The following is an 18,460-nucleotide window of genomic DNA, read 5'->3' on the forward strand; positions in this document are numbered from 1 at the left end:
AGGAAGGAAGGAAGGAAGGAAGGAAGGAAGGAAGGAAGGAAGGAAGGAAGGAAGGGGCTTATACAAAGCAAAGAACAAATCAACCTGCACCTGCTTAGCATCCCAGCTCCACATTGCACCAAATGCTCTCATTCATCACCACCCTGAATGTTATCTGCAAGTTTACAGTGCTTTGTAATTGACATGTCTCATTTTACTTAATCCTCTCAGTAGCACTCAGGGGTGTTATTTTCTACCTTTCCCTTATTGGCAGAAAACTTGGGGCAGGGGAGGGGAAGGGGTTGGAATTTTAACCTAAATATTCTCCCTCCAAGCCTAATTCTTTTCCTCTATACTGTATTACCACCTTTTAAAACTACTGTTTTGAGGATGGTATCATGCAGAGGTTTTGTTTTTGCTTTTGTTTTTAAGGAGACATCAGGAGAGTCTGGTTATTTTCTTGGCTTTCAGAATAACCTTCCTTGTTGCAAGGTGTTCTGAGGGAGGGCTATGCTTCCACGAGGCTGCTCTGGCCCTTTAGCTTGAGGGAGCATCCACTGAACAGAATCAAGTTTCCCTGATCAGCACATATTGAAGAAATGGGCTGCAGGGTAGTCTCCTTTTGGTCACTATTTCTATTGCATAATAATTCACATTGTGCAACAGCATAGAGTGACAGCTCACTTCATTACTTAGTAATTTCCTTTAACAGTAAAGCTGAGCTAGAGACATTCGGCCCTCTTCTCATTTTCCTGTTGCTAAATATAAAATGTAAGCTGAAGTTCTCCTATTATTCAAGGGGAAGGAACATGAGTCTTTGAATTTGAAGCTTAGAGAAAAATTAAGATGAAAAGATTAAGGGGCGCCTGGGTGGCTCAGTTGGTTAAGCGTCTGCCTTCGGCTCAGGTCATGATCCCAGGATCCTGGATTCGAGTTCCACATCGGGCTCCCTGCTCAGCAGGGAGTCTGCTTCTCTGTCTGACCCTACCCCCTCTTGTGCTCTCTCTCACTCTCTCTTTCTCAAATAAATAAAATAAAATCTTTTAAAAAAAAGATGAAAAGATTAAGAAAAAATTAAAATTTAAAATACCCAGCTTCCTAAACTGGCAGGTATGTACTACAAGTGGCTTAGTAGAATCTTTGGATCAGTAGAGCTTTGTTGATCAGCAATTCTCTCTATGGGCTTGAGCTAGGCACGGAAGTGATGGAAAGACAGATGAGACATTGTCCCTGCCCTCAACACTGTTAACACACTTCTAATTCAGGATCAACAAACTTTGGCCCATTTAGTAAATATTTCAGCCTTTGCAGGCCATTCGGTCTCTGTTTCGACTTTGAGTTCTGTCACTATAGTGCAAAAGTCACCATAAACAGCACATACACAAACGAGTACAGCTGTGTTTTAGTGACGATGGGTGCTGAAACGTGACTTTCACAAATTTTGGCATGTCATGAAATAGTTTTATTTTTAAATTTTTTTTTCCAATCACTTAAAACGTAAAAACGACTTCATCCAACTCAAAAGCTTCTGAACAGCAAAGGGAACCAGCAACAAAATGAAAAGGCATGGGAGAAAACATTTGCAAACCACATATCCCATAAGGGTTAATAGATGCTTCGTTAATAACATGAAGTAACAAGATCTGGCCATAGTTCTAATAACAACCATGATCTGAGGTCGCGATAAGTATATATGATATTCTGAGATACCTGTGACAACGGAAATGTGACGTGAAAATCTGTGACTTCTACTGATGACAAATTTATGAGAACTGATCAACTTTTGTGGTTGTGTTGACTGCATTTATAATTGAAGGAAAATCTAAATTTTGATTAGAACTGCTAGAAGTAACTTTCTAAAAAATCTCTGGATTCTATGCATAGAGCCACCGGAGAATCTTTGATCTCAGGTTAAGAGGTCCTGAGAAGTCAATTGTGGGCTGGGGAAATCGGACAATGAGAAGACCCTCATCTTTGAGAGCACATTTTTTTTTTTAAAGATTTTATTTATTTGACAGAGAGAGACACAGCGAGAGAGGGAACACAAGCAGGGGGAGTGGGAGAGGGAGAAGCAGGCTCCCCGCCTAGCAGGGAGCCCGATGTGGGGCTCGATCCCAGGACCCTGGGATCATGACCTGAGCCGAAGGCAGACGCTTAACGACTGAGCCACCCAGGCGCCCTGAGCACATTTTTTTTTTTAAGATTTGTAAATCTTTAAGTAATCTCTACACTCAGTGTGGGGCTCAGATTCACAACCCTGAGACCAAGAGTCGTGAACTCCACCGACTAAGCCAGCCAGGCACCCTGAGAACACAATTGTAATAGAGATGAGAAGACAGAGGCTAAATTGAAGTGAAGTGACTCAGTTAGGAGAGAGTGCCATATGCAAGTCTGTCCCTATCCATGTGGCCTGTTCTGCTACTCCTTTAAGAGAAGGCCAGAGGGGCGCCTGGGGGGCTCAGTCAGTTAAGTGTCTGCCTTCGGCTCAGGTCATGATCTCAGGACCCTGGGATGGAGCCCCACATCAGGCTCTCTGTTCAGTGGAGAGTCTGCTTATCCCTCTCCCTCTGCCCTCCCCCCACTCATGCCCTCTTTCTCTCTCAAATAAATAAATAAATAAATAAAATCTTAAAGAGAGAGAGAAGGCTAGCCTGGTGTCAGGAGCTCTGTAGTGGAGTTTTTATGATACAGTAGCTGCTGCATCGTGGGAACCAGGCAAACTAAAAGGATTTAGATAGAACGTTGCCTGTCAACTGGACTTTTCAAGAGTTCTTACTAAAGCATTATTTTGGAAAAGTGGTTTGGAACAGACTTATTCTCCCCTAGGAAGATACCCCAGCTTGTCAGAAGCACTTACTACTTCTTTAATATCAACTCTACTGGTGGGAACAAGGATGTGATTCTTTTTGTTGAACTATTATATTTTTATATTTTTCTAATTATCTACAATAAATGTGTATTATTTTATAATGGGAAAAGCCTAAGTTTTATCTCTGCTCTTTATTTTGGGCTATCTCATCTATAGGAGCAAGTCAGCCTTGTTCCTGAATATTACATTAGAATTTGATGAAAACAGAAAGGAAGAAAAGAGGAGAAGATGGAAGGAAAGAGGGAAGGAAGAAAGGAAAGAAGAGGAGTGCCTGGGTGGCTCAGTTGTTAAGTGTCTGCCTTCGGCTCAGGTCATGATCCCAGGGTCCTGGGATCGAGCCCCACATGGGGCTCCCTGCTCTGTGGGAAGCCTGTTTCTCCCTCTCCCTCTCCCCCTGCTTGTGTTCCCTCTCTTGCTCTTAAAAAAAAAAAAAAAGAAAGGAAAGAAGGAAAAGTAAAAAAACTATTAGGTTTCCATACCATTCCAAGTTACTCAACCTTAACAAGGCCCCAGTACCTTTTGGTAATCCTTTAATTCATCTCTTATTCACTCGCCCTGCAAACACAGGAGTGAGCCTCAACCAAGTCCAGCCAACTCTGCCTAAGGGGTTGCCTTATCTGAGAACTGCCTCTCTGAGCCCAGCCCACATGGCCAATCCCACTGGCTGTGCTAATTAAATGTCTGTTGCCTTAAGTCACTCATATGGGGGGGAGGGGTTGGTTCTTAGGCAGCAAAAGCTAATTTATACAAGTGAGTAATGTTTTCCAAATGTAAGTTTCCTGGCAATGTCCCATATTCCACAAGTTCTCCAAGATTAACACACTGTGTGTTAGGATAACACCTATAGATGCTGTCAGAATCCAGAGAGGTTCTTCTGAGTGGCCAGTATTTTCTTAGTGTCTCATTACCCATCTAGGGCTTCGAAATTCTAGTTATATTGGGCATGCTGCCAAATCACACCTGGACTCAACCTCACCAACCAATCATCACAGTTCACATCTTCCTATAACTCGTGACAAGACTCCCTCCACAAATCTGTGTTAAATTCCTCTTTACTGCTCCAGAACCCCAGAAGCTCCTTTAGGTTTGGATGCTCCTTTGAAGGAAGACCCCATACCCGTCACACCGACCAGCATTAGATGGCCAAGGATCACTTCCTAGCTTTGTAAATGTAGGCAAATTACTTCACTGACTTCTGTTGCTTCTCGGTGTCCTCACCCATAAGACAGGGATACAAATAATAGTACTGACCTTACGATGTTGTCAGTGGGATAAACAAATTAGTAGAGGTAAAAATACTTAGACCAGAATCTAGTATGTAGTAAAGCATGCGATGATCATTATTACTCAGGCTTGCAATTTCTCTTCTTTTCCTTCTTCTCTGGATCATATCAGTCTTCTATCTCTCTAGGGAGAACGGGATGCGAATCTTAGACTACTTCTTTCAGGTGAGGATTAAGCAAACGCCCATCTTTTTGGAGTTTCTCAGGAATTCAGGGATTCTTCAGGAATTCAGCTGTTCATGAATTCATGCTGCTTCAGAAACAATATAGTGATCGCTGGAAAAAAAAAAAAAGTTTGACATTATGTTCTCTTCTAAATGGCCAAGATTTTGCCAGGCAAGCTTCTCCAAAGCCAATAACATTTTTTTTTTCAAGTTAAAATTGAACAACAACGATTTAACAATCTTTCCAAAATTCTTTCAAGCCCTGTGCCCCCCAGATGGCATTTTGCCCCGAGCCGGAGGGTGTGTGGGAACGGCCATCAGGAGTGAGGCGGTCCTGGCCACACGTGGGCTGTGCAGGTGTGGAGAAGGCTCACAATTGAAATGGATATGAATGCTAGATAAAATATTTTTTAAATAAGTTTTAAAATGTAGAGTTGAACTCCAAAGAAAGGAAAAAAAGCTGCCTAGATGTTGAAAAAAGTTTCCTAGGTGAACTGGGAAGAGCAGAAAAGCAGTGTCTGGAGCATCCATGGCCTCAGGGGAGGTATGAGACGAATTAGGGCCTCAAGGGCCTCAAGAGCTAGGAGTTCGAGACCTCTCTCTCTCTCTCTCTCTCTCTCTCTCTCTCTCACACACACACACACACACACACACGCAAACGCGTACACACTGGAAATATGGCCCCGGGGTGATAGAAGGCAGGGAGTTAGAACTGACTCCATTGTTTTTGTCCCCCTCACCCCCCCCAAAAAAATTTCTATTTTTTAAAAACTTTTTATTTAAGTAATCTCTACACCCAGCATGGGGCTCAAACTCATGACCCTGAGATCAAGAGTCGCATGTTCTATGGACTGAGCCAGGCAGGCACGCCAAGAAAGTTCTATTGGATTCTTTTTTCAAATCTCCTATTCTTATTCATGGTGTCCTGGCTTATCCCTTAGTGTCCAAGAAACCTGAAAGGACTGCACCTCTGTGACAGGGAATTAGAAACAAAGGTACTCCTGGTCCAGGATCAGGGAAGCTTGTAGTCTGCTTGACATGCTGGATGGAGGTGGGGGCTGAGGGGACAGGCAGGGGCAGAGGTGAGGAGAGTGAGTTCATGACCAGAAATCACAACTCCAAGCCTGAGTCCCACAGCAGAAGTGTGAATTTATGCTCGCAAATTGGTATAGAAATCCAAAGCTAATGAAAGTCACATAAAAATTCATCAATAATATTGTTAGAAGAGTTGCGAATATCTTCTCTCAGATTGTATGTTGTCTTTTAACTCTATTTTTTTAAAGATTTTATTTATTTATCTGAGAGAGAGAGTGAGCACAAGCAGGGGGAGAGACAGAGGGAGAAGCAGACTCCCTGCTGATTAGGGAGCCCCTGCAGGACTTAATCTCAGGACTCCAGGATCATAACCTAAGCCACCCAGGCACCCCTATACCAAAGTTTTAAATTCTAATGTGGTTGGCTCTTTTGCTTAATGGCTCCAGCTGGGTTAAGAAATCCTCCTCTACCCTGATATCATAGAGACAATCTCCTACACTTTCTTCTAAAGTGCTTAAAGTGTTCACAATTAGATTTTAAATCCAACTGCAATTTACTTTTTGATATGGTTTTGGATATGGTTTGAGGTGAAGATCTCATTTTAGCTTTTCCATTTGGATAGTTAATTGTTCCAGAATTTTTTACCCAAAAGTTCTTTCCCTACAGACTTAGGATGCCATGTTGGTCATATACCAATTTCTTCTACATACATGTGCTTATTTGTTATTTTCTTCCATTGGTTTGTTTGTCTATCTCTCTGCCAAATTTATTTAATATATCTTTATAATAAATTTTAACATTTGGTAGTACCACTCCTCTCTTCTTGTTGTTAAGAACTGAGGAGTCTGAGAATTTATCTCATTTGCAAGTGAACAAGTTAGCCGGTCGCTGTTCCATGGATGCGAGCAGAAGACTTGAGAGGCTGTCGTGTCAGGAGCAAAGGACTTTAGTTCATGCTTACAATGCAGCAGACTGTGGAAGTTTCACGTTCCCCTCAGCTACCCTTGTTTCCAAGTCCCACGTGGGACACAGAAGAGCTGAAATCAAGGCTGCACACATCACACTGAGGAACCCAAGATTAGGAGACCCCAGACTTGGGGCATCTGGTGGGCTCAGTGGAGAATGCGACTCTTGTTCTCAGCATTGTAAGTTCGAGCCCCACATTAGGTGTAGAGATTACTTAAAAGTAAAATCTTAAAAAAAAAAAAGGAAACCCCAGACTTTTGAAGGGGGTGCTAGCAAACCTGCCCTTCCCTTAACCCAGAGAGAGACATTTCTTAAATATCCTGTACATCCAACGAATCTGCCCTTTGCCCTGGAGGGAGATATTATCTCTATCTTCCTAAGCTATTTGCTATACAAACACCCTTGAAGACAGTCCAAAAACAAAAATCAGTGCCTGTGCTTCGATGTGCAGACATGCAAGAAACCAGTGGAGCCTTGTCCCCCAATATCTATGCTTCTTCAGTATTACTTTGCTTCTTGTGGCCCTTTATTCTTCCATATGAATTTTTAAATCAATTTGTATAGTTGTTTGGATAGACTGCTGCTAGATATAAATTTAAAAACATACTCTTAGGGCGCCTGGGTGTCTCAGTAGGTTAAGTGTCTGCCTTCAGCTCAGGTCATGATCCCAGAGTGCTGGGATCGAGTCCTACATCAGGCTCCCTGCTACCTGGGGAGTCTACTCTCTCTCCCTCTGCCCCACCCCCTGGCTCATGCTTTGTCTCTCAAATAAATAAAATCTTTAAAAAAAACAAAAAACAAAAAACATACTCTTAAAAACAAACAACAACAAAATACTCTTTACAACCACATATAAACAATATAACTAATTAGTAACTGTAATTGTAGGCATGCAAAGCAATTAAAAGTTAAGTTAATTTAACTAATTTATTTATTTGAGAGAGAGAGCATGAGCAGGGTGAGGGGCAGAGGGAGAAGCAGACTCCCTGCTGAGCAGGGAGCCCGATGTGGAGCTCGATTCTGGGACTCCAGCATCATGACATGAGCTGAAGGCAGATGCTTAACCTACTGAGCCACCCAGGTGCCCAGCAATTTACAGTTTAAAGAGAAAGCACGGGGGCGCCTGACTGGCTCAGTCGGTGGAGCATGTGACTGTTGATCTCAGGGTTGTAGGATCGAGCCCCACATTGGGTATAAAGATTACTTAAAAATAAAATCTCATAAGAATAAAAAAATAGGGACCCCTGGGTGGCTCAGTAGTTAAACATCTGCCTTCGGCTCAGGTCATGATCCCAGGGTCCTGGGATCGAGCCCTGCATCGGGCTCCCTGCTCTGCGGGAAGCCTGCTTCTCCCTCTCCCTCTCCCCCTGCTTGTGTTCCCTCTCTCGCTGTGTCTCTGTCAAATAAATAAAATCTTTAAAAAGAATAAAAAAGAGAAACTGGAAATCAACAACAAATTAAAAAGCAAACAAAATAACAGCAGCAACAATAGCAACAAAACAGAGAACCCCCTGAGATCTTGCAGAAGTAAATACAGAATAGCCTTGTGATCACATTTCTACAAAGTAGGGCACAAGGGACAAAACAAACAAAAAACAAAAAATAAACTTTTGTTGAAAATAACAAGCACATTCACAAAACACTAGGAAAACATCCACTGCAAGAGACAGTCAATACATACAGCAAACTGAAGAAATATCATTAGAATTTTAGGTTATAGTGGAAGCTGAAACAAGCATATTAAAATTTATTTTCAAAAACTCAAAAAGCAAAAATGGGAACCAAGAGAATGGAATGGTATAGAACGAAATAATAAAGAAAAGGAAGGTTTTGAAAACTAGATCAAACTGAACTTCTAGGGAAAAAAACAACTGAAAACTAAAACTCCAAAGAAAGGTTAAATGTCCAATTAGAGAAAGCTAACAGGTTAGTGATCTGGAAGATAGCTCTGAGAAAATGGCTGAGACAGCAACACAGACATAAAGAAATGGAAAACAATACATGTGTTTCTAAAATAATGAAACTACAAATCACCAAGCACAAAACAAAGTCTTGCAAGCAATCAATAGTGAGCGAAAGGTACCACCTCACCTCCATGAAGTTCAAGAACAGGCAAAACTAATCTATGATGTTAGCTGTTAGAACAGCAGTTATCTCTGGAGGGCGAGGGAAGGTTCCGGCTGAAAAGGGCACTCACGTACCCTTTGAGATACCGGATATGTTTTACACCTTCTTGGTTGCATTATTGTGTACCTATGTAAGAGGTCACTGAACTGTGCACTTAAGATTTTGTGCATTTTCTTGTATGTGTATTACACTTTAATAAAAATACTTTAAAAAAAGCCATCAGAGAAAAGGGGGAAAAGTTATTTACAAAGGGATTACAGCTAAATTAACAAACAAAAAGGGCCAAAATATAATTCAACAGTGACTTCGAAGTGCCAGGGAAAATATATATCAACTTAGAGTTCTGTACCTTGCAGAACTATTATTAACAAATAAGGCTGACTAAAGATATTTCCAGGTCAAGACTAAAACAACCTCTAAAATATGTGCTTCAGGGGCGCCTGGGTGGCTCAGTTGGTTGGGCGACTGCCTTCGGCTCAGGTCATGATCCTGGAGTCCCGGGATCGAGTCCCGCATCGGGCTCCCTGCTCAGCGGGGAGCCTGCTTCTCCCTCTCCCGCTCCCCCCTCTTGTGCTCTTTCTCTCTCTCACTCTCTCTCTCAAATAAATAAATAAAATCTTAAAAAAAAAATTAAAAAAAAAAAGAAATATACATGTTAAGATTTTAAGAGTAACCCCCCCCCACACACACACAGAAGGAATTGAATATACAACTAAAATGGCACAGGAAACAAAGAGGGTAAGACAAACTATCTTGAGCCTTTTTAAAAAGTAAACTTAAGAGCCATGTTTCCTTTTCTGTGAACTATCTTTCCACATCATTTGCTCTCATCTCTATTGATTGTTGATCTTTTTTGTTACTGATAGCTGGGGACTCTTTGTACATGAGGGAGAGAAGCCCTTTGTGATAGAAATCGCAAACATTTTTGCTCAGTTTGTCACAGATTTTATCTCATGTGGGCAGCTTTCAATCCTTTCTTTTAACATGAGTCTTAGTTAGAAAGGCCTTTCTCACTCTGAGGTTGAAAAAGAATTAATCCCATATTGTCTTCCAACACCTTTCCCTAGGTCCTGTGTGTCTCATTTCCCCAGGCGAACTTTTCTAGGCAAGAGCGGTAGTGGGTACATCTGCTTGTCAATCCATAAGGCCTAATGTCTTTTGTGGGATTTCTCCAGTAGTTAATACATTTCTACTGAAAACTTCAGTTTCTCCCTAATCACCCAGGAGTGTCCTGTATGACCTAGACAATTGAAAAATGTCAACAGTGACTTTGAAAAATAATTTGGTTTCATCCCCCTTATAGATAAGGGAATTGAGGTTAGTGAAGAAGCATCTCACAGTTAGGAAGCAGTGGGGTTGGGATCGAAACTCAGGTTGTTGCTACGGAGTCCACAGCCTTAACCCCAGTAGGTTGTAGTGAGTGTAAGATACATTGATTTTTTTTCTCTCTAAAAATTACTGGTGATATCTGGGGAAATGAAGGCAGCAAAAAGATAAGTGATTTTCTAAAACAGACCTACAAACACTAAATGGGGGAATTATGAAAGGTAGTTTATAAATCTCATATGTTCATTTATCCAATGACAGTAATACTTAATACTTTGCAGTTTATAAAGTGTTCTCACAAAGATCAGATCATGTCACTCTTCCTTCCTTACTTCCTCTCTCTCTCTCTTCCTTCCTTTCTCTCTTCCTTCCTTCCTTCCTTCCTTCCTTCCTTCCTTCCTTCCTTCCTTCCTTCCTTCCTTCCTTCCTATTAGAGAGAAAGAGAGAGCACACATGCATGTGGGGCTGGGGGTGGAGGGGCACAGGGAGAGAATCTTAAGCAGGCTCCACACCCAGCTTGGAGTCCAACACAGGGCTCAATCTCAGGACACTGAGATCATGACCTGAGCCGAAATCAAGAGCCAGACGCTTAACTGACTGAACCACCCAAGCGCCCCTCATGTCACTCTTTCAACAGGGAGATGTTTTAGCTGTTAAAATAGCATTTGTCCTATAGTAGAATGAGAGGGGAAAATAGCATATAGACAATGCTATTCATTGCTGTTATATGAACAAAGAATTGGAAACAACTTAAATGTCCTTCAGAGGGACTGAAAAGCAGAGGCAGAACAATGTGTCTCTTGTTCTACTGTTTGCCAGCAATGCATATTTCAACCTTATCCTTTTGAGTTTCTAAATTCAGAAATAGTCTGTTCAATATTTCTTTCATCATTGTGATAGTCAACATTCTCCCACATAAGACGTATACTTTGGCCGCAAGCTCAGGGTCTGTTTCATCCACAAGGTCAGTCCATTCAACTGCAACTATATTTCTTTCTTCTTTTAGGTGTCCACTCATTAGCCCTCCTCTAGCTTGCGTGGTAACTGGCAATTCTCAAAGCAGAACAACCCTTCAATCTTATTTGTGTTATTGATGATAGAGTGCAACATTGGCCAAACTCTGTAACTTCACAGACTTTCTTCAGGATTTTTTTTTTGTCTTACTTTGTGAGATTGATTTTTGTTGCTTGCTACACAGATGCATACTCCCGGGCAGATTTCATATGGCATTGTACAATTTAATAGCTTTCGGTCCAGCATCCTTTCCACAGAAGCTGCTAAACATAGACTCTCTGAACAGACATAGGACATAGATCCCAAATGAGACCATGCTCATTTAACTCTCTTGCTATCTTATTCACAAAGATCGTGGTTGCAGTTTTGGTTGCACAGCAGAGTATACACCATCTGAAGGAAGATTATCATATTTCCTGATTTGTGGTTCCATCCACCATGTGGCTGGTCGACTCAAGGAAAGCCGTCATCAGATCTCTTCTTGGATTCCTACACTCCATTCACATTGCTCCCTTTCTTTGTTGGTCTTCATAACACAGTACAAAAATGTAATTTTGTTTTATAACAGGCAAGTAATCTATTAAGAGAAATCACTAAAGGGCGCCTGGCTGGCTCAGCTGGTAGAGCATGCAACCCTTGAGTTTGAGCCCTGCATTGGGCACAGAGTTTACTTAAAAAAAAAAAAAAGAAAAGAAATTACTAAATTCCTGAAGGTATGACAAATCACTTTCTTTGTGCCAGTGGAGCCCAAGAGAACTGAGAGCAGCACTCTCTCATTAAGAGTGACATAAGCTACAAATCCCACCTGAAATTGCTTATCAGCTTCTCCTGCTTCTTCCGTGGGAGGCTGGCCTCCACCAGTCTTGTGGCATTCTGTGTGACACTGGATACATTAACTCATCCCTCTTAACTGAACCCTTTGCCATTTACCTGATTACTTGTGTTATGCAGGGCAGAGCAGGAGTAGGTAAAGTGGCCAGTGATAACCAATCCATGGCACTTGGAAGACCAAGATGGCACCCCTCCTCCACTTCTATCAAGTATTCTTGCCAAAAAATCAAATCTGAATCAGATCATGTCTCTCCATCTTCTGTACCACTTCACAGAAAATGGAAGGCACAGAGAAATAGGATAATATACCATGAGGAGGCAATTAGTAAAATCCAAAGTGTGGGAAACCCTACAGAACAGATGATTGGGTCGTTGGAAACAAACTATAAAAAGGGAGAAAAAAGAGATGAAGAATTTATAGATTAAAAGATTGAAGAGACCCATCAACCGAATTCAATGAATGACTACTGGAACCCTGGTTCAAGCAAAGTGTAGAGATATTGGCAAACTGACTGGATAATTGAGGATATTAAGGAACTGTAAGCATTTGTAGGTATGACAATAATATAGCGATGGGTGTAAATAAGTCCCATCTTTTATGGATACATACTGAAATATTTACAGATGCAAGGACAGGTCTGGGATTTGCTTCAGAATTGTTGTGTAGCAAGATGGGACATGAGGGGAAATGGATGTAAACCAATTGGCTACGAATGGAGGACTGGCTATGAGTGGAGCTGGGTGATGGATACTCAGAGATCCACTGTACTATTCTTTTTTTCTTTTTTTTTTTTTAAGTATTTTAAAGATTTTATTTATTTGAGAGAGGGAGAGAGCAGCACCAGAGAAAGCACGAGCTGGGAGGAGGGGCAGAGGGAGAGGGAGAAGCAGACTCCTTGGGCACCTGGATGGCTCAGTCGTTAAGCGTCTGTCTTTGGCTCAGGTCATGATCCCAGGGTCCTGGGATCAAGTCCCACACTGGGCTCCCTGCTCTGCGGGAAGCCTGCTTCTCCCTCTCCCACTCCCCCTGCTTGTGTTCCTGCTCTCGCTATGTCTCTCTCTGTCAAAAAAATAAATAAAATCTTTAAAAAAAAAAAAAAAAAGGACCCTGGGATCATGACCCGAGCTGAAGGCAGACACTTAACCGACTGAGCCACCCAGGCGCCCCTTAAAATAGTTTTTTTTCCCGTTACAATGAAATAATTCTGAACAATGTATTTTAAGGACCCAATCAGGCTCATCATCTCTGAACTGCAACCCAAACTTCCTTCTAGCAGTTTCACGGTGCTATTTTGAAATGGTTTCAAGAGCTACTTAGACCTGGAACTGGCTCTTTGGTCCAAGTGCCCAACTGCCTTCTGTACCAAACACTGATGCCGCTTTAACTGGACCCGAACGGGAAGAGACAGAGAAACAGCTCTGTTCTTCCCTGTGTATTTTCAAGGACTGACAGAGGGGAGCCAGGGAGAAAGGAACCTGGCCCCCCAACACTGCTCTCCATCCTGGTGCCCAAGCGCTCGTGCTGGTGGGGCAGCCGGAGGCTCTCACCTCTCCAGACAGCTGCCTTTTTCCTCCAGTGAATCCCAGTAGTTACTGCACTCTGCTTATGTGGAGAAGTCGAGGGGAGTGATGGTATCTTCCACTTTCTGTCCCCTGCCTTGGAGTGTGACATCTTGCTTTCAATGATTGTCCCACACAAATCTGCTTGGAGCAAGGACAGAACGAAGGGACGATGCACAGGAAGGACCTGCAGAGAGCCTCCCAGAGTCAAATTGTTTTGAACAAAAATGTTACGGATTTGGGCGCCTGGGTGTCTCAGTCGGTTGAGCAGCTGACTCGATTTCAGCTCAGGTCATGATCCCAGAGTCCTGGGATCGAGCCCCACATTGGGCTCCCTGCTCGGCGGGGAGTCTGCTTCTCCCTCTGCACCCGCAACCCCCCCCGGCTCCTGCTCCCCCCCATCAAAAATAAATAAATAAAATCTTAAAAAAAAAAATGTTAGGGATTTGAATTTGGTCGTCTCAAAAAAGACGAGTCCAAAAGGGGGCATCACATTTGGAACAATGTGTGCTTGCCCACAGTTGGGGCAGTCCAGGATAGCAGGACCACGCTGTACCACCGTGCCCTGTGCGTGTGTATTTCCCCTGCTAGGCTGACTCTGAGAGCAGGACAGCAGGTTATTACCAGCATCTAGAGAAGTGGCTGGTTCGTCGTAGCAGGATTCCAACAGGACTCAGTGAACATACGAATGAATGCACAATTGGATTTGGTCTTTTTTTTTTTCCGAAGATTTTATTTATTTATTTGAGAGGGAGAGACACAGCGAGAGAGGGAACACAAGCAGGGGGAGTGGGAGAGGGAGAAGCAGGCTCTCCGCTGAGCAGGGAACCCGATGTGGGACTTGATCCCAGGACCCTAGGATCATAACCCAAGTCGAAGGCAGACACTTAATGACTGAACCATCCAGGTGCCCCAGATTTGGTCTTTTAGAATGAAGAAATTATAAGTATGATTTAGATGCCATCCTTTCAAAATCCCTCCAAAGTAGGACATACGTGTTTGTTCCATCACTTAAAGCATTTATTTTTATTTATTTACTTTTTTAAGGTTCATTTATTATTATTTTTTTAGTAATCTCTACACCCAATGGTGGGCTCGAACCCAAGACATCAAGATCAAGAGTCGCCTGCCTTTCTGACTGAGCCAGCCGGGTGCCCCAAAGCAGTTATTTTTAAAGCCAAGAGTTTCCAATGTCATGAAATAACACCACTTTCCCATGATAGCATGATGATTGAGGTACATTGATGAGATAAACGAAAGGTACTCCCATTTTTTCTTAAAGAGTAACAGCTGTTATTTCGTAGACCACAAAGAAAATACAAAGTTGGCCTGCATTTTCTCCTGCAAGACAGTCTTTCAGACTAAAAGGGATCTGTTCTTTTGGAACATCAAAAGAAAACGGTTCCAGCTCTTCCACTCAAGTAGGACCACTTTCCCCAAGCAGGGGTAGCTCTTAGAAACAGAGGGCGTGGCTGTGCGGGTGCTCAGTCCTGATCATCCCCTTACTCCCCAGCAAAATATTTCCCAGTACTGCGGACCATGTGGTTCCACCTTGCTTGTCCCTGGTTTCAGCTCACACCCTTCAGGCTGCAAGGACAGGCCGGATATGAACACCAGGCTGCCTACCCCCTCTTCGGTACCAAGTGTTTTCCCCCTGATCTCCAATGTTAGGTCTTGTGATAGGACTAGTTAAGCATTCTGCCAAAGAGAATCGCCAATGATTTATTGTTGCTGATAATGTCCTTTATGTATTTTCCACATAAGAATGAAATGACCTCAGAGATCATTTAGCAAAATCTCCATTGAGATTATCACCCAAAGCTCATGGTCTACATGAGGGGTCACTCTTGGTGTTGTATATTCTGTGGATTTGGACAAATGTATACTGACATGTATTCACCATTATAGTATCCTATAGAGTATTTTCACTTTCCTAAAAATCCTCTGTGCTCCACCTATTCACAGCTCCCCGCCCTACCCATGTAGGTTCATCAGTTGTAACAAAGGTACCACTTCTGGTGGGGATGTTGATCATGGGAGAGGCTACTACTATGGGGGAGCAGGGAAGATATAGGATATTTCTATACCTTCCTCTCATTTTTGCTGTGAGCCTAGAACTGCTCTTAAAAAGTCTTTTACAAGAATAACAAAAATTGAGACTTTGGGAGGTTAAGTGACTTGACCAAGGTCACAAAGATGGTTCACAGCAGACCATGATTAGAACCCAGGGGTCTTATGTTGCAAGCTTTATGCACCACACATTATGCTACCTGCCATCCCATAAAAACACACAAAAAAATATTCAGTGAGCATACATGGTGTGCTATTTCTTAGAACTACAAGTGATAAATAGAGTTAGGGGATCTCCTCTAGGTCCAACTGAATCACCTGCTCACATGAATGGCAGAAAAGTGCGGTATGTCCTGAAGTTTATGTCTGGGTTATGTTTTTAGCACCCCCCCCCCAAAAAAAAACAAACCACACACATCCCCCAGCACCTCTATACTTTAGTTGGTGTTGTGCTCTATGTTTGGGAGCCCTTCTCCTTCATCTTCAGCTGCTACTCACCCCCAAAGGCGAAGCAGTCATTCATCTCTCTTCCGTGAGGTTTTCTCTGGGTAGGATGGATCCGTCTCTCATACTTCTGAACCTCAGTACTTTGCAGATAACTCCATTAGAGAATTTGTAAGCATTCCAGTTACTCCCTAGCCCTCCAGTTAGACTGTGAGCATCATCACAGCATGGTGGGTCACCACCACCTTTGTATTTCCAGTAACAAACTGGGGCATAGTTTATATGCTCCAAAATCTGCACAGAGGATACAGATCTGACATTTCTTATTTCTAGAGTATACTTTGAGACTAGAAAACATCATAAAACAAAAATACATACAGCTTTTCCAATGAAGCAGCTGACAGAATATATCGAATATTATAGATTTAAGTTCTCTGAAAGGGGGGTGCCTGGGTGGCTCAGTCAGTTAAGCATCTGCCTTCAGCTCAGGTCATGATCCCAGCGTCCTGGGATAGAGCCCCACATCGGGCTCCTGGCTCAGCAGGGAGCCTGCTTCTCCCTCTGCCCACCCGCACTCTTGTGCTCGCTCTCGCTCTCCCTCTCTCAAATAAAATCTTAAAAAAAAAAAAAAAAGAAAGCATAACACTTTGGAAGGTTCTCTGAAAGGCACAAGCTATATATCACTAAGATATAAAAACACTTTTTCCCTTTACTTTAGAAAAATGATTGCCAATGAGATTGTAATTTTTCATTGTTCTGAAACTGCTAGTAACCATCTAGGTTAATAATAATAACAACAGGCAATCATTTGCTTGAAAAATAGAAAAACCACATAAAATACAGAAAGCACATAAAGAACAGTGTGGTCCTGACTCATGGGTGCTCAAAGGGAGTCATTTTGGATGGTTTTAAGGCCACTGGTTATGAGGAGGTGAGGAGGCACAGGTTAAAAACAAACCTGGGAAAGGAAATCTAATGGTTTTGTTTTATTTTATTTTATTTTAAAGATTTTATTTATTTATTTGTCAGAGACAGAGGGAACACAAGCAGGGGGAGCAGCAGAGGGAGAGGGAGAAACAGGCTTCCCGCTGAGCAAGGAGCCCAATGCGGGACTTGATCCCAGGATTCTGGGATCACGACCTGAGCCGAAGGCAGATGCCCAAATAACTGAGCCACCCAGGCGTCCCAATCTAATGGTTGTAGATTATAATCACATACGAACAAGGCAAAAAACCCAAATCAGGTATATAGTTAATGTTTACAGTCCTTGCTGCTTCTGTTCCAAAGATTACATGAACTTGTACCAAAGCAAACAACTGTACAATAAAGTACTTTGCAGTTTCAAGTAGCCAATTTTTTAATTCAAGCTTTAAAAAGATAAATGTTAATGCACTGAACAAAGATGGTTAGGCTGTTTTTTCCTAGCACATATACAATGTATAATGATGTATTATTAGAACTAAAAAGTTTTAGGTAAAAAATGTATCTTTTTATAGTATCTTTTGGGCCACTTTATAGATTCTTGTAAATTCCTCCACTTTAGGTTCCCTAAACATGAACATGGCATTTGATTTGTTTATATATTTTACCTTATAAGCAACTGATAGAAATGTAAATATACATATACCTAAAAAGTGGCTATCCTATAATATGACAGCCCAGAATTTAGAAACTGTATAGGCTTTCTGGCGATTTCAATTACGCATAAAAAGAATTATAGAGGAGACACATTTGTTATTTATTCTAATTAAAGCATATTAATTACAATATGTTATTGTAAAGAAAGTTAGCTATTTTTAAAATCTTCATTTTTGAATTCAGATAATGCCCAGGTTCAACCCTTTAATAGGAATGTTGGTTTGTTAGGTTTGGCCATCTTTTCTTTATTCATCTTAAAGGTCAAAAATAGAACAATGAGGAATGTAGGTCTATTAAAAATATATAAATACTTGTAGCAATTGTTTAAGTCATTTGGTCCTCAAAAACACTGCTTAATTGTAATTATGCCCAAGGCTGGAATATTTTACTCTGCCTTTGGTTGCAGGTTGTACTTTTGTGGCTGGAAAAAATGTTCTTCAATAGCACTGACTAGTTCATTTAGTTCCTTCTTCAGCTGCTCGGGATCACTGGAAAATAAGGGGGGAAATTCCAGATCAGTGGATTATTCCAAAGCATATTTGAAGTTCTCCCCACATTGGTCAAGAAACATTGAAATGTACCCTTAAGAGAGGGCTAAATCAGACAAAACAGAACCCCAGTGACTGAAGCATGGGAACACATCTGTTGACTTGGACAAAAAAAACCCCATGAGACAATATCCATTCTTTCATCCAAGGTTTTACTAGGGTCTCTACTATAAACAAATAAGAATTTTTTTAAAATGATTATGTTACGTTAATCACCATACATTACACCATTAGTTTTTGATGTAGTGTTCCATGATTCATTGTTTGCCTATAACACCCAGTGCTCCATGCAGAACGTGCCCTCTTTAATACCCATCACCAGGCTAACCCATCCTCCCACCCCCCTCCCCTTTAGAACCCTCAGTTTGTTTTTCAGAGTCCATAGTCTCTCATGGTTCGTCTCCCCCTCCGATTTCCACCCCCCTTCATCCTTCCCCTCCTGCTATCTTCTTCTTTTTAAACATATAATGTATTATTTGTTTCAGAGGTACAGATCTGTGATTCAACAGTCTTGCACAATTCACAGCGCTCACCATAGCACATACCCTTCCCAATATCTATCACCCAGTCACCCCATCCCTCCCACCCCACCCCCCACTCCAGCAA

General features: G+C 41.9%; 1 protein-coding gene and 1 long non-coding RNA gene across 3 annotated transcripts in view; one reads left to right on the plus strand and one right to left on the minus strand.

The window, feature by feature from the left end:
* Positions 1 to 18,460, plus strand: part of LOC118010626 — a 46,208-nt gene that overhangs the window by 6,882 nt on the left and 20,866 nt on the right. The window lies entirely within an intron of this gene.
* Positions 17,388 to 18,460, minus strand: part of PGM2 (phosphoglucomutase 2) — a 33,466-nt gene continuing 32,393 nt past the window's right edge. For both annotated transcript variants that reach the window (XM_035005155.1, XM_035005156.1), the window contains exon 14: positions 17,388 to 17,794. In XM_035005155.1, the coding sequence (XP_034861046.1) occupies positions 17,692 to 17,794 (103 nt within the window). In that variant the 3' untranslated portion in view covers positions 17,388 to 17,691. The remainder of the gene's footprint in view (positions 17,795 to 18,460) is intronic.

Source organism: Mirounga leonina, unplaced genomic scaffold (assembly GCF_011800145.1).
Source record: "Mirounga leonina isolate KUSES-001 unplaced genomic scaffold, KU_Mleo_1.0 Mir_129, whole genome shotgun sequence".
NCBI classification, from domain to species: Eukaryota; Metazoa; Chordata; class Mammalia; order Carnivora; family Phocidae; genus Mirounga; species Mirounga leonina.